Here is a 15,045-nt window from a genome sequence, read left to right as displayed (position 1 = left end):
AGAATAAATGGTTTAAGCAATTTTTCTTAAAAATAAACAAGATAAAATCCTGGCCTGATGAAATTCAATAGTGGATGTGACATAGACACAAACCAAAAAAAAAAAAAAAGTCATCCTTTTTAAAAGCTAAAAAAAACCCCAGAGGGGGTGTGATAGAAATGCAGCATTAATTAGAAGCACAAGTTGGTCTGTACTAAGGGAAAGGCCAAAGGTAAAGGCAAGGTTAACCAGCAAATTAGTTTACACCAGACAACTTTCCTTATTTCATATCCAATCTTAACCAAAATTAAAGCAGAAGAAAATTCAAAGTTCACCTGACGCTGACAGACCTAACTAAGTGGCTAGGAGGACAAAGGACTAAAAGACAGGTATGTAACAGCTTGAAAACACACCTTTCAAGTTTTAAATAAAATGAGGTTGTTAATGTATTTTTGAACCCCAAGATGCCTATAATTCAGAGATAATTTTATCACTTTGATGTTGTCACCAAAACACCATAGTATGAACATCACATTCCAGCCTGACATAGACACTTGTATCTCCATAAAAATCCACGTACATGAAGCAGTTCCTGTTAGGGAATCTCAGCAAAAAGCCAGGCTATCCTTATATACCATCAAGTAGCATCTTACCCCTTCTCTTGCACCTGAACTTGGGAAAGAAGATTTGTTACAGACTACATTATCTTCTGATACCAATGCATCTGCATACACATGCCAAGGTTCAGTGGGGAGATAAATTAAATGCTGTCTAAGAAGTGAGTGTCAGAACCACTAAACTCTGGCATCTGTGAGTAAGGTCTGGATTCCAGACTTTTGCCATAGGTTTTCTCATGGTTAGGCAATGTTCAGAGAACTCTTTCACAAATAGATCCTCTCATACCCTATTACATGACAGCTTCTACTACTGCCTTTCAGTTGAGTCATCTGCAACATAACACTATTCTATTTTGACACGTATTTTCACAAAACTCACAAGAGTTAGCAGAAAACTCCTATTCAGCTGTTATATTTTGTGGACAATACCAGTTATGTGGAAAGATTAGAAAAGAGAAGCAGACAATAAAACATATAGAAATGCATATGCACAGCACAACAACTTAGGAAACAGAGATGGAAAATGTGAACATCACAAAAAGAAAAGAATTCTTCCTGAATAAAACTGTCTGAACTTGCACTAAAAAAAAGCCCACATGTACTTGAAAAATGATTCTCAGACTTAATAATATGGCAAAATGAAGCTCAGTCAGCTTTCCAAAGCAATCACAAAGCAGGCTGATATCGAGCAGGTTGTTTCAGGATGCTTCGAGTGAACTTTTACTGCTGACTCTACTTTGTATGTATTGGTCAAATAATGCATGCATATACATTTAATATATATGATGGGCCTGCAACTCTGGGACGCTGGCTCCAAAGCTAAGGTAGGCAATCTCTTTAACTTGAATCAAAAAATTAAAACACAACTGCAACAAGACTCTTTTTTTAAGCCAGTATCACATATTTGCACTAAGGCCACATGCTGCTCTATTTTTTTTTTTTTTTTTTACTTTGCTACTTCCTTGGAGTTAATCTGTTATGAAAAATTACTTCCCTTATTTATTTTTAAATAACAGGAGTACAGAGACTCCCACACTGCAGCCCTGTGTGGAGAACTGGCTGGGTATTTCATCACAGCGCTGAGAGCCTGAACGTCTGCTAACAGGCAGTTTTCCAGCTCACTGGCACAGGCACAAGTGAAAGCAGCACATTCATTTTGTGCAATTTGCTTTACCTTCCCACATGGAGTTGGTGCATGTAAAAGGCTGTTAAGTACTAAATTATTCCTTATCAAATCACCATCATCTGGAGTCATGATCAACACTAATTAAATTACTTTCACTGAACACGGCTCCAGCCTGCTGCCTCAACTGCGAGGTACATTTTATTTTGCTTACTGTACAGTCCTAGCAAGGTACAGGGCACACTGCTAGAAGGCATCTGTGCTGTAGTTTTAATTAAAGTTTACCTCACCTTCCTACCAGCTTTATAAGCTAGGGTAAAGTGTATCAAATCAAGTAGGTTAACACCTTCACTTCATTTAGAGAAAGCATTACAGACCAAAGTGATTTTATATTAGATCTTTATCTTAACTACAGCCAGAAAGATAATGTAGCTGTAAAATTTAAAGCCTTCCTCGGGCAGTCCCCTGACACAGTCACCATGCTAAACTTTATCTGTAACTCCACTTTTAGAGGTAGAAAGGAAAAAAGATAGGCTGATAAAAATACTTACTGCTTTTTGGGGGGCTTTCTTGAAGGCTACTTGCCATTTCAGGACATGCCTTAGGTGTGGCTGAAGATGACAGACTTATTTTAACAATACAATTTCAAACATTAAAAGCAGTTTTCATACCATCACTGAAACCCTCTGCCTGTCACTTCTGATTTTAGTGTGACGCTCATTCTATAGTGCACGTATTAAAAGAGAATTTAAACATACACTCTTTTGCTAAACTGGATTTTATATTATGTTCTCAATCCTCTTTCCTTTGAGAAGAGCAGGGTTGCTTATTTATACAATCTAATTTTAGTGCAGCATACCAGCTACCAACACATTCATATTAACAAAATGACATTTTAAACAACCAGCTCCTTACCACTTCTTTCTTCCTGATGGTAAATTCATTTTACTTAACCCCAGAACAAGAGTCTCAACCCTATTAAAGTAAGGGGCTCTCTGCCTTAATAATGGTCTTATTAAACAGTGACCAAGGGCCAAGATTTCATCCTGAGTGATTACTTAGAGATAACTACCTCCGAACTTGAAAGGAAAACAATCCTACAACGTGTATTTAGATGGATGGCTTCAACACCTCATCTCAACTACCATGCAAAGTCAGGCTTATCAGTGTCAGAAACAGACCCTTGCCCCACAGATCCTGTCTGGAGGATCTCCAAACCCACAAAACAAATATAAGCCAAGCATGGCTGCTGCCATTTGTAGCAAATTGATGAAGGTATAATACATTACTGTATGCATATTCTCTGTGCATAAATATGTCTATTTATATCTGCAGTGTAAAAGGGCTTGCATATTATACATAATGTGCTGCTGTACAGATCTAGATTTTATACAAAACCATAATGATTTCACCACATAGTAAGCTCACATGTAACATGCAAAAACACAGGGTGGAACGTGCCATCCATCCCTCAGAAATGCTGTTCTACTTTGCTATCTGTCAACAGCCTAATCCCTGAACATTTTGTTCATAATAACACCCAAAGAATGAAGAACTACACCACTCAAATGAAGAACAATTTTATTAAGAATTCTGAAGTCAAAGGAGGAATTGGTTTGTCTCAGCGAAGTCTGATATTTTAGAGCCTGAGAAACAGGAAGTGTACCACCCCTGTACATACAGAACTGAATCTACTTCTTTTGAGAAAGTCTTGAAATGCACTGCATTAAGCAATGGCTTAAAATATTTTTCAATTCAAGAGATGATTATTCAAGATGAAGACGAAATTAGGAATATGCTATATGAAATGGCAAGTCATTTCTCCTTTGAACAAAAACTAACGTTTTAACTTTCAAACTTCGGATTCCTGCCCAGAACACATGATAAAATCTTATTTCTGAGGAAGAATGGTTTTAAACATACTTTAAAAAGCCATGAAATATAACTGGTAATTCAGGGATGTTGGCTAATGGCAGGCAATGTTACTCAACTGACCAAGAGACAAAGATGCCCTATCCACACTTGTGGGTCAAGAACATTTACTATATGGTATAAAATCAATTGGCAGCAGTTGATATTGTACCACACTTGCTCCTGATAGTGAACTCTGATGTCTCCTAAGTAATACTATATTCACGTGTATTACATTTGAGGACTTAGAGTACCTGAAGAGAAAAGAAATAAACAGTAAGTCATGGCCTAAACACGCTGTTTCTGAGCTGTTTTTCAAATTTATGCTCTCAAATCATTTTCTAAACACAATTCTGTAAATAAACTCACTAATTTTTATCATCAATTGAGGCAAAATGGTTATCCAATGTAAGTTTTGAGAGATTTCTTGAACATACTTGAATATAGGGGACTTGACTCAATAGCAAGATGAAAAGACAGAAGACATAAAAATACTTAAGTTGATACCACTGCAACTCCAGGTACTAGACTGACTGAGGTGAATCAAGATAATACTTGGTAAAATTTCAAATGTAAGAAGGAAAGGCCCCTGTACTGATAAAGGCAACACTGTCACACTTTAAATCTATCTCTCGATGCATACAGCAATGCAGCAGGCACTTCAGATACATCAGAGTCTCTCCAAGATTCTTTTCCAGTACATTTACTTCTGCCAAGCCCTCCCCTTCCCCCAACACACAAAAATCCATTACTAAAGGGTCTAATCTCAGCTGTCAGCACAGAGTGCCTTTTATGGAGCCATTAAACCATTTCTCTTGTTTACAGTGCCTGAAGAAAGATGTGAATTATGTCTGTGACAAAACAGGCGATAACATTTCTAAACTGCTATCAAAATGCAAACTGAAATACACTTAAGGACAGGGACCCTAATTCATGTTTTTGCCATTTTCCTCACTCACTATAACTTAACTGCACTCACCTGATGATTCAAACAAATTATTTATGCTATAAGTACAACAGGTAGGCATTAGTAAAAAAAAAAAAATCTGCTTTTAAACAGTTTGAACAGTTCATCAAAGAGCATAAAATGCTAGTTATGTCTTAGGTGATAGTAGTGACCTAGCTGCTCTTATCAGAAAACATTTTTAAACAATCCAAGCACAACACTGTGGGTTCACGAGTCCTGAAATGCCTTATTTTTGCAACAGTTACCTTAACATTTGAATCATACATTCAGTATAGGTATTTGCTTACGTTAAGCAATGAGCTATGAAACTAAATACTTTCTCTATAGCTTTCTAGGTGGGAATGCCAGGCTTTATATGTATTTTCCAAAGAGGTTTCAAAAGTGTGCATTCAACTCATGAAACAATAGCCTTCTGCATGCTGGAAGGCATTTATTGATTATGTATTTCTAGATCATTATGATTTGAGCTTTAGACCTTTGTAGACAGCTGCACTCTGAATTTCAACAATAAGAATCAGATTAAAGACATCAGGATGCCAAAGCGGTGTGCTCTTTCAATTTTATTGTATTATATATTTTGATGAGAAGTTTTACTCGTAACTTTGAGATGCTCAGGAGTCATCAGAAGCAGGTACTCGACACAGCTGACCATTCATTCATACTCCAGAGGTTATTGTGCTGCAGCTGGATGAGGTATGCAGGCTTGTATACTAACAGAACCTGAAATAAAAACATCATGTAGGAGAGGTGACAGATGAAGAGAGCTGGGACAGTAAAGGCTGGTAATCAAGAATTGCCATCTAAACTGTTCCCAATGATTTTGAGTAAAAAGCCTATAAATACCTAAGACTGCTACAGCTGAAGACAGAAGTGACTGCAAGCATGGACGACTGAGGCAAGATCTGCAGTTGATTTCACCCTACATGATCTTGCAAAAAAACGTTTTGTTTCTGACCACTGCAACAGCTGCAGAAATGAGCAAGACTTGAAGGCTGTGGACTGATTTAAAAGTGGCTGAAGAGATTACATCTACACAGACTCCACCAGGTTCTTCAACCATTTATCTGTCAAAGTCACCTCTATCAGATCTTAGCTGAGCTTGAGTCAACTGGATTTCATTTAGGTCCTGCTCTCTGCCAGATATTGGAAGAAGTTGGTGACAAATTGGATATCTGACACACAGATATGCATCATCACCGTGGTTTCAGAAACTATCCTGGCAGTTTATAGAAAAGCTGAACATAGACAAGAGACTTGAACTCTCACTGCCTTACAAATGAAAGCTGCTAGCAAGTGAAGGGAGGGTGGGGATGGGAGGAATCTATGCATTCCTGTCAAGTATCTTTTTGAAGAAATACATGACCTTGATATTATTCTCCATTTTACAGTTGCATCTAGAAAACTAGAACTCCTTCAAGATCCAGAATTTAGACCTAAAAAGAGCTGGGCTCCATCTAGACTCACCAAGTAGTGACCGCTCACCTGAAACAGTCTGCATGTTTGTTTGGGTACTGTTGCGTGCACACAGAGTCAAGTGAAAGTAAGCATACTGAATGTGCAAGCATGCCTCTGCAATGATACATTACATATGGCCAAAATATGTGTAATACTGCAATAAAGAGCAGAAAGCTTTTTCCTCTTCAAATGGATATGTATAACTGGGGAGAAAATGGGTAAGTAGCATGCAGAAGAAAGTAGCAACTCATAAATGTGTGAAAAAGCATTCAATAAAAAGCTAGTTCTTTCTTATGTGGTAATCTGACTCTAACTCCAGAAAAGAAAATCTCCGGACAGCCCTTAACACAGAGAATGCTCTGCCACCCCTTGTCTCAGGGCTTTTTCCCAGAAAGTGGGACTTCATCACTGGGCAGCACTTGGCAAAACTATTATATATGATTCCATCAATTCAGTCTTCGCCTTGGCTTCAGATCAGATCCTTCCAGCCCCTACTAGCTCAAAAGATAGAAACAGCATGGGACCTCATTTTTTGGAAGCTAGTTCTGAATGATGAGCCCAAGCACCAGCTTTCAAAGCCAACTGGCAAGAATAGAATACGTGGGCAAGATGGATCTATTTGAGAACCTTGTTTAACAAAAAGAAAATACCAGCTTTGAAGTAATCTGTCACCTTTACTGGAAAATATGCAACTACAAATGCACTTTAATAACAGTTAGAACTCATGCTGCAAAATGAAGCAAATTGCTTATTTTCTCTTCCAAACTAAAGCTTACAATATTGTACACGTCAATTAATGGTCTACTTGAATCGCATGAACGCTACGCAATACTATAGCCTTTACAATCCTTAGGGGGTGGGAAAGGATGTGGGGGGAAGGTAAAGAAAAAAAGACAGCCCAAAATTGTGGGATTTTTTCCTCAAAGCCTACATGGAATGTTCTCAGATGACATGGTATGAGAATAGAAAAAAAAAATTATTTTGAATTTGACTTAGGAAAAGGTAGCAAGTAGGTGAAAACAAACTGCAGCAAAAGCTGGAATTTATTTTTGTTTACTAACAAGGAGCTGCAAGATGGAAAATAACAGCCCATTTTCCTACAATTGATATTGGAAAATTCTGGACATTAAGATCTACAGTAATGCATCCATCTTAGACAGCACTGTTTGCTAAAATAACTTGCTCTTGCTTTGGAGTGAGGTTTTTTTCTTTCCTAATTTTTTAAGCAAAAAAGCATTACAGATTAATGACTAAAAGAAAAAAAAATGCATCGATGAAACTCAATTCTAAATTAATCTAATCAACTGTTCATCTCTAGATTATGTTAATTCTCTATATTCAACATAATTTTCCCTATTCTGACTATGATCTGGCATTAACATGAAGTCTTTGAGGTTAGCACCTGAGACCAAAAAAGGGTTAAAATAGAAAACAGAGAAGAGTTCACTGCACCTATAGCGCACCAAGTTTGCATCAGTATCCATCACGCAGGTTATACAAGGGCATTTATACACAGGGAAAAGGTGACCAACAAAAACAACACTAAAATGCAGGCATATGCCATTTCCCTGCAGGACACCTTATTTGACAATTAAACATTATGGTCCTGCCCCTGTTCAGCAAAGAAATTCTTCTAGGACCTACTTCACAAAGGAAAGTAAGTGTCATTCTTTAACTGGAATTTTCTACAGCTTGTGTGCTAAGACACTAAAAAATTCTGCCAGTATAGCTATTTCTGGGCAGCTAACCCAAGACCCTCTTGCCATGACAGATGTAGCCTCCCCTGAGAGGTGGAGGGGTTCCCAGTTAGTGTGGGAGAGGAAGCACAATATTAGAGGTTGTACCCATTCCACTTAATAATTAGTTCACTTCTATAACTCCTCGCTTTTAGTGCAAGATATCCGTGATTTGCTTGTCTGTGCAGTTGTAGTTTCTGAAATGCTCATTAGTTACTGAGGGTACACCTGCAGCCTTCTGACACTAGAAATCCTGAAGGCACAACTGAGATGATTCAGATATTTGTACCCACTGGGCTTCTCATTTCAAAGGACCACGTCTGTCAAAAATTTCATAGTATATTCACTGAATATATTCAGTGTAACAACATGTAAAAAGCCCACCCAAAAGGGTAAGCCACCAGACTGGGGGGTAGGGGGAGTAACTTTCAGTAAATATCAATAAAAGATAAATTACTTACTAAAATGCAAAGGTAGAGCAATTCCAAGGCAAACTTTTCTAGACGTTTCTAGTAAATACCTAGGTAAGGCACTACAGGTCCTTTGTCATAAACTGACAGTGTATTTGGGCAGCTGCTACCCAGCTGAACCGTCACACAGTATTAGAAAACTGTCTCTACTCTTCTACCCCCAAGCATGGAACATTTTGGCACAATTTTGGTTAGCTGATCCTTCTTTGCTTCTATCCCCAAAAGATTTCCACTTTCCCATTAAGAATTGTCTGGAAGGTATTTTCAGGCAGCAGGAGCTGCAGTTACCAACACAGTTTCTCAGCCTCCAAAAGAAGCAATCCCACAGAAATGCTGTCACAGGCACTGTTTTATTCCGATTTATGTCCCCTTCCTGCAGTGCTCTCCTTCCTTTCCAGACAATTTACCTGTCCAGCTGTAGGAGACTCACAGCTGCAGGCAGTCGAGTGGAAAGTGCTGCCAGAGGGTCTCTGCCTCCTAGCAAGTACCTCCAGGGTAAAAGTGAACCTGCTGACAAATACCTCGGACACTGGATTACTGGGAAGAATACAAGGAAATTTGCAGAACATTGGTGGGAGGGAGAAGGGAAGGATTAAGCTCGGAGGAGTGAACTGGTTCACTTTGATGTCTGAGGAGAGCAGGTGAAGCAGGACGAAGAGCTCTCCCTGCCCCCAAAATAAACAGAGGCTTAGGGCTCTCTGGAGGAGGAAGCAGTAACCTAATAAAATTAAACCAGCTGGGTTCTGTAGCAATTGAACTAAAACACGTGGATAGCTGAAGATGATTATAGGGAGGGGGAAAAAATTCCAAAGAATTTTTAATCCCTCTACATTGCGTCTGCTACCTCCATGTCCACACAGAGAAACGGGGCTGCTCTTCACCTGCATTTGCTTTGTTAAAATCCGGGGAGGAGATCGGGGCATTTGTTCCTACAGTTACTGATAATGTATCTGGCTCCAAAGGCTCCCAGGCACAGTGCAAAAAGAGGCAATCCACCTTTAGAGCTTCTGCTAAAGAGGAAGTTCTTAATGTAAAATCAAGCCTGGGAGAAAACTTAAATTGTATTCCTACCTGGGAATTATCAATAAAGTGAAATGCAAAGAGAAGAGCTGGCCACTATATCAGGGTCTGTGTGCTTTTCTGAGGACAGGATCTCCATTTGCAGCAATTTTCAAAATTTAATTTAAATTGTGAGATGTAATGGCTAAGCATTGCGTAGTTTCCATTACTAAAATATCCAATAATATCCCAGCATTTTACATACACATGCATGCACACTTTCCACTTCAGGTAACTCTGCAGTCTGACATTTCAAGTCTGGATTTAAATAGTTTTGTAGAAATAAAATTATGGAGAAAACTCTGGAAACTATAACAAGCATTTTTACCAAACATAACAATAAACTCTAAAATGAACAATTTTGTATTTTCTATTTATTGTTTTAAAGGTATCATCACCTTGATATTTAGGAAAGATGCTCACAGCAGAAAACAAACAGGAACTGATTCTGCCTCATTTCGCCTCTTACGGAAAAGTTTCAAGTTACATCAATACAATTATTATCTTTGTTGTTCTTTTCTGATGTATTCATGCAAAGAGCTAACAGCCATCTATACATGAGAGGGCCATTGATCTTGTTCTTGCAGCTGGACAAAATGTGAAAGAAACTGGATTTAATTGCTGGTTCTGCCATAATCCAAACAACCAGTGTCAGAAGGTTGATTCTAGTTTGAAGTAGCTCAGCCTCAGGAGCCTACCCTTAGAGACCCGTAACTGATGTGTCAGTTTGTGTCCCTATAAAAACAGGAATATCCTCATAATACAAGAGCATCCTAATAAAAGATTATCCTTAAGGATAATCATGCCTGTCAGATAACTACTCAAGTATATGCAAAAATAAGAGAAAACAATAAATAATGAAATTAACTCCACACTGAGTGCTCTCTAGCATGAATTAAAGAACCAATTTAAAATATTATTTACAATTTGTTTTTATTTTAGCAGTTTTCAATGCTAGGCACTAAAACTGAACAAAACCGCATTTTGAGATTATTTTTAACTCAATTTTGCCTTTAGCAATAAGTACAAATTCATAAAACAACACTAACACTAACTCAGGGTAGCTAATGGGATGTTTGTTTACTTCATGTGGAGAAAGGGACTGTCACCACTCTAAATACATGTGCCCTCCATGCTTCAATGTTCAATTTTCACAAATGTTCACCAGTAATAACTCTAACAGATCGCTTTTACAAATCATTCAAGCAAGGCTGAAGTCTAATTCTCTACTTCACTACTGCAAAACCTGCAGTCTCCAGTGGAAAAGGTGCGGGCCACTGAAATAAGTCAACAGTAAAATTCAGCTCACAATTTTTATCACTGATTCAACAGGGAACAAAGAAGCCATTGTCAGAAGTGGTTACATCTGGGAACATAAAGTCAAGACTATATTTAAGTAGGCCGATTTTCAAAGACTCTTAGCAAAGTGCTCTTTCTGGAGCCAGTGGAATTGTGACCACCTGCAACCAGGTGCTCGTGCTCAGCACGGATATTTAAGGCTTCTGCTGCTACTTAAAGCATTCCTAATGTATGTGAGACTCTCTAAACGCACATTACCAATACACTTGCTGATGCTTTCTGAAGCCAAGCATTCCTAAAGTTTTATGATTATTTTATAAGTGCATACAATCAGTAAGACTGACAACTACACGTTGTATTTCCTGTATGCATGTATGCATATATATCTATTCACGCACACACACTGACTATACAGACTTGTCCTAATCCAGCTCCTAAATTCTAATGCAAAATGCTTGAAACTTTTTGTATTTACAGAATACTGACACTTTAAAAAGTCCTTGCTGTCTCCATTTCTCTTATTGTTTTGGCCATATGAAAATTTTAACAGATTGTTAGTAAGGAAACATTGCATTCAGTTACAGCATGAAGACAGAGTATTAAAAAAGAACTGTTTATCTTTTCTTGGTATACATTATAAGCAGAAAGGAAACAGCCTTTGAGCAAAGAGGATCAAATTAGCAAGACTGAGAATTGTTTTTGCACATGTAATTTTTCAAATGTCCTTGATGACGACTCATAATATATAAATTCAAAGACAAAAACCTGGCCAGTCAGTAACCTTCCTATTCGGTGACTGCAGGACTCGGCAGTAAATGTCACTGCTAGAAAATATTTCACTACATTAACTTACTGGCAACCACATTTGCTGAATAAGTTCATAAACAGCTACAGGAAAAAAGACAACCAGAAATAAAGCTGCTAATGATTCACTCTTTTCTAACATGCATAATCCTCAGCTTACAGAAGAAATAGATATGTAAGACTAAAGATATCCTTTACCAAGACAGTCCACTTCTCCATTCACCTCATCAAGGTCATACTAGAATCCAGGAACTGGTAAGAGTAATGTCTTGAAGACAAAGAGAATGAAGAATAAGTGAAAGGAAAAGAAAAGAATCCTTCTCAGGGAAAGACAAGCACATGCCTTGATAAAATAATCAGTTTTCCATTTACAAGTTTAAGCTAGGTTTAGCTTAAACATTCCTAAAAAAAACACTGATGAATTCTAAATTTCAAAAGAATTAATAAATATAATCATTTTTGCACATTTATCAGCTTATAAATGGCTTCACTGTAACTACTTCCTAGTACTGAAAGGCACAGGACCAAAACAAAAGGACTTAGAACCTGAAACAAGGGCTATTTTTCCTGTAAGCTTACAGAGGGCTACCTCTGTCCTACATGACACAAATGTGCGTTAAGCATGTCAGTGCTTAACTGACGTCTTGAGGAGTTTCACCCTCTCCTCCTTTTTTTAACTGCTATGTCCCTTGAAAACTTCACAGCACTCTGTAGGAGAGCCTGATTTCTATCTCCAGTTGCTGAGGCAGCAAGCAGAAATAAAAAGATAAAAAAATGATACAGACCGCAAACCCATTTTATGTAAAGAAACATATGTGATATATAGAAGTGGATGAACTCAGCTTGCAGACTGCCTCCTTATTTTAGACCATTCCAGAGCTTATAGATTTTCAAATCAGTATTTACACTGCTCTTGAAATACAAAACTCATTTTGCAAAAACACTGCATGGAAAGGAGCTTTAGGAGAATAAGCGTTTTGTATCAAAATAGAATCACAAAGACCCTTCAGTCTGCCTTGCTTGGTTTCAGTGTGAAAATACAGCTAAAAGAAGTTTATGCACATTTTAACACAACTGGAAGTGAAAAAATGTTCTAATACATATACATACTCCTGATGAAATTAACAACTATCTGGTTTAAAACAGAAATAATGGTAGTGTTAAGAAAATACTGCCATGACCACAAGTTACAATGTGAAGATTGCCTGTATTTCCACGGATGAGACCTTCACAGAAGGAAGGAGGGGAGGCTTCCTCAGAGAGGAAATAGAAGGTTTTTTCAAAACTGAGAATTCAACATTTTGAATAAAATATGTTTAATGTTTTTGTTTTCATGTAAACAGCCCTTAGGAAGTGACCTGACAGCCTTAAGAAATTACCATTTGAAAGGAAAAAGGTCTACATGCTTCATCTTTGATCTAGGAGACAGATTTATCACAGGACAGGATGACTGAAGTTTATTCATTAGCTGATAACCTTCACATGCAACCCAAGCCTTTAATCTGCAATAAAGCAGCAAACAAGGACGGGGCTCTAAGGAAAGGAAACTAACTCAGCTTGGATGAGCAGGGACATGGCCGTGGAAGGGCAGCGGGCAGACAGGGGCACAAAACCCCACAGGAAGAGCCCTGTCCAGATGCCTGGGCTCCCCCATACCCCACACTGCTGGAGACCATCAGCTTCAGATTGGTCCTGGGCAGTCAAACCGGTCTGCGTGACGTGTCTGCTGTCTCTGTGGATGCCCAGAGGTACCTTTCCATTAGCAATAAAATTCACATCACAGCCTGCTGGGCACTCTGAAAAAAAGCTTCTGCTTTAGAAGTGTTTAAAATCGAAAGCTATATTCTTGATGGGGGTCTTTTAATTTGTTTCACAGGGCTACTGCCACCACAAGTATTTACATAATCTGTGAGACACTACCACTACTACAATCCAGGAGAATCTTAAATTTTTGCACCTTCAAAGCTGGAAATTTAGTATAAAAATACAAGCAGATAAGCAAATAAACAGAAACTGCTTATTAAAATCAAAGCAAGCCCACAAATTCTCTCCTATTAAGATCACAAGTTAAAGGCATTACTGTCGACACTCTCCCTCATGGTAAAACTTTTTCAAGAATCAAATCTTGCAATTATGGTCACAACTATATGGCAGATTTAAATATTTCCAAAAATCTTTTGAGGAAAAAAAAAAGAAAACCAAAACCCTTATTAGCACAGGCTAATGCCCATCAATGAGCTACAAAATGAGTTTTCTGAAAGACACTAAATCCTAATTTCTTTTGAATGTGAATTAAGGAAAAAAAGTAGGAAAAGAAAAAAAGAAAGTTAACAGGTGGTAACAGTTTCAGTCCGGCTTTAAACAAAGGAAACAAGTGCTCAGGGATACAATGAAAGAAGCAAGGCTATCTAAGGCAACTATGAAGGGAGATAAGGTGGTCAGCATCGACTCCTCAGTCTGACCTCTCCAGCTCTTACAACAGCAATTGCACTGGTCTGGCTTTGTAAAATGCTTTTGAGATCTCCAGATAAGTGATCATTAAGAAAGCTGTGTATCTCACAGCAGAGTGATACATGCATTTCTGTACCTACTTCAAACCAGAAACAAAGATGTTAAGCAACATGCCCAAGGTCATGCAAAGCTAAAGGCAGGAACAAACCACAGAGCCCCGACTCTCACAGCCCTTAAGAAAGAATCCATCACAGTCGGGCATGCACTAAAAGAAGTAAGCAAATGTCTCTGTATCTGACAACATCTGACCTATGGAAGGAAGTAGTTTCAAGACAAGTGGCAAGAAACAAAACACAGCTGCAGCAAAAGCCCTACCAGGGAATAGCTCAGCACCAGGAATAAGTAGCACCACCTTGCAGGATATTTGTCAGACTGCCTGCTGTAGCAGCACACTTGCAGAGCTACACTCAGAGAAAAGGTTATTCCAAACACACGGACTCTAAATAAAGGTAAAATAAAATAAATAAAATAAAATAAAATAAATCTCAAAAAAAAAAAAAACCACCTGAAAAGATGCTGGTGTGTGCAACTTGCCACAACCAAAACGCTACCAACTGTAATTTCTAGAACATTGTGCTCTACCAAGACATGACTACCAGCTGCCTATGAAGTGAATCATCACATTAAAAAAATGACTTTTTCTTTTTATTCCACGAAAATCTTTTCTAGAAGCTGCAAAATTAAACTATTCTGCATCAAAAGCAAAACCAATTCCAGTAAATATACCTCATTTTGACTTCAGCAGACCTGTCAGAACCACTAGTATTCTGGTGTTTTCTACTTTTATTGTATACGGTTTCTTCTCCAAAATATGTCAAAATAAGGGAAAATTAACCTATGTCAATTTCTCACCAGCTCTTGCCATACTAAAGCAAGCAGAAAATGCTCTTCTAATTCTGAAATTCATTTTTGAAATTTAAATCACGGAAAGAAAGAGAAGAAAATAAACCAAAAGAAGCATTTTTAAATATGGTAATGTAAAAAAAAAAACCTTTGTATGCTGCAAATATATAAATAAATATTAAAGCTTTTCCTCATTTAAACTGCATTTGGAATATCCTACACCATTAGTTAAAATGACAGAAGAATACAGCTACCTGAAGCCTATGTAAAG

General features: G+C 37.9%; 1 protein-coding gene across 3 annotated transcripts in view; it reads right to left on the bottom strand.

Moving 5' to 3' along the window:
- Nucleotides 1-15,045, bottom strand: part of ETV1 (ETS variant transcription factor 1) — a 65,617-nt gene that overhangs the window by 33,137 nt on the left and 17,435 nt on the right. Inside the window, exon 1 of one of the 3 annotated variants that reach the window (XM_031066759.1) lies at nt 2,271-2,281. The exons of the other annotated variants lie outside the window; for them this stretch is intronic. Within the exon in view, the coding sequence (XP_030922619.1) occupies nt 2,271 (1 nt within the window). The 5' untranslated portion in view covers nt 2,272-2,281. Of the gene's footprint in view, nt 1-2,270; nt 2,282-15,045 lie in introns of those variants that run through there. 3 annotated transcript variants of the gene reach the window in all.

This window comes from Geospiza fortis, unplaced genomic scaffold (assembly GCF_000277835.1).
Source record: "Geospiza fortis unplaced genomic scaffold, GeoFor_1.0 scaffold138, whole genome shotgun sequence".
Classification (NCBI taxonomy): Eukaryota; Metazoa; Chordata; class Aves; order Passeriformes; family Thraupidae; genus Geospiza; species Geospiza fortis.
Note: the sequence above shows the minus strand (reverse complement) of the source record. Positions and strands in the feature narration are given on the sequence as shown.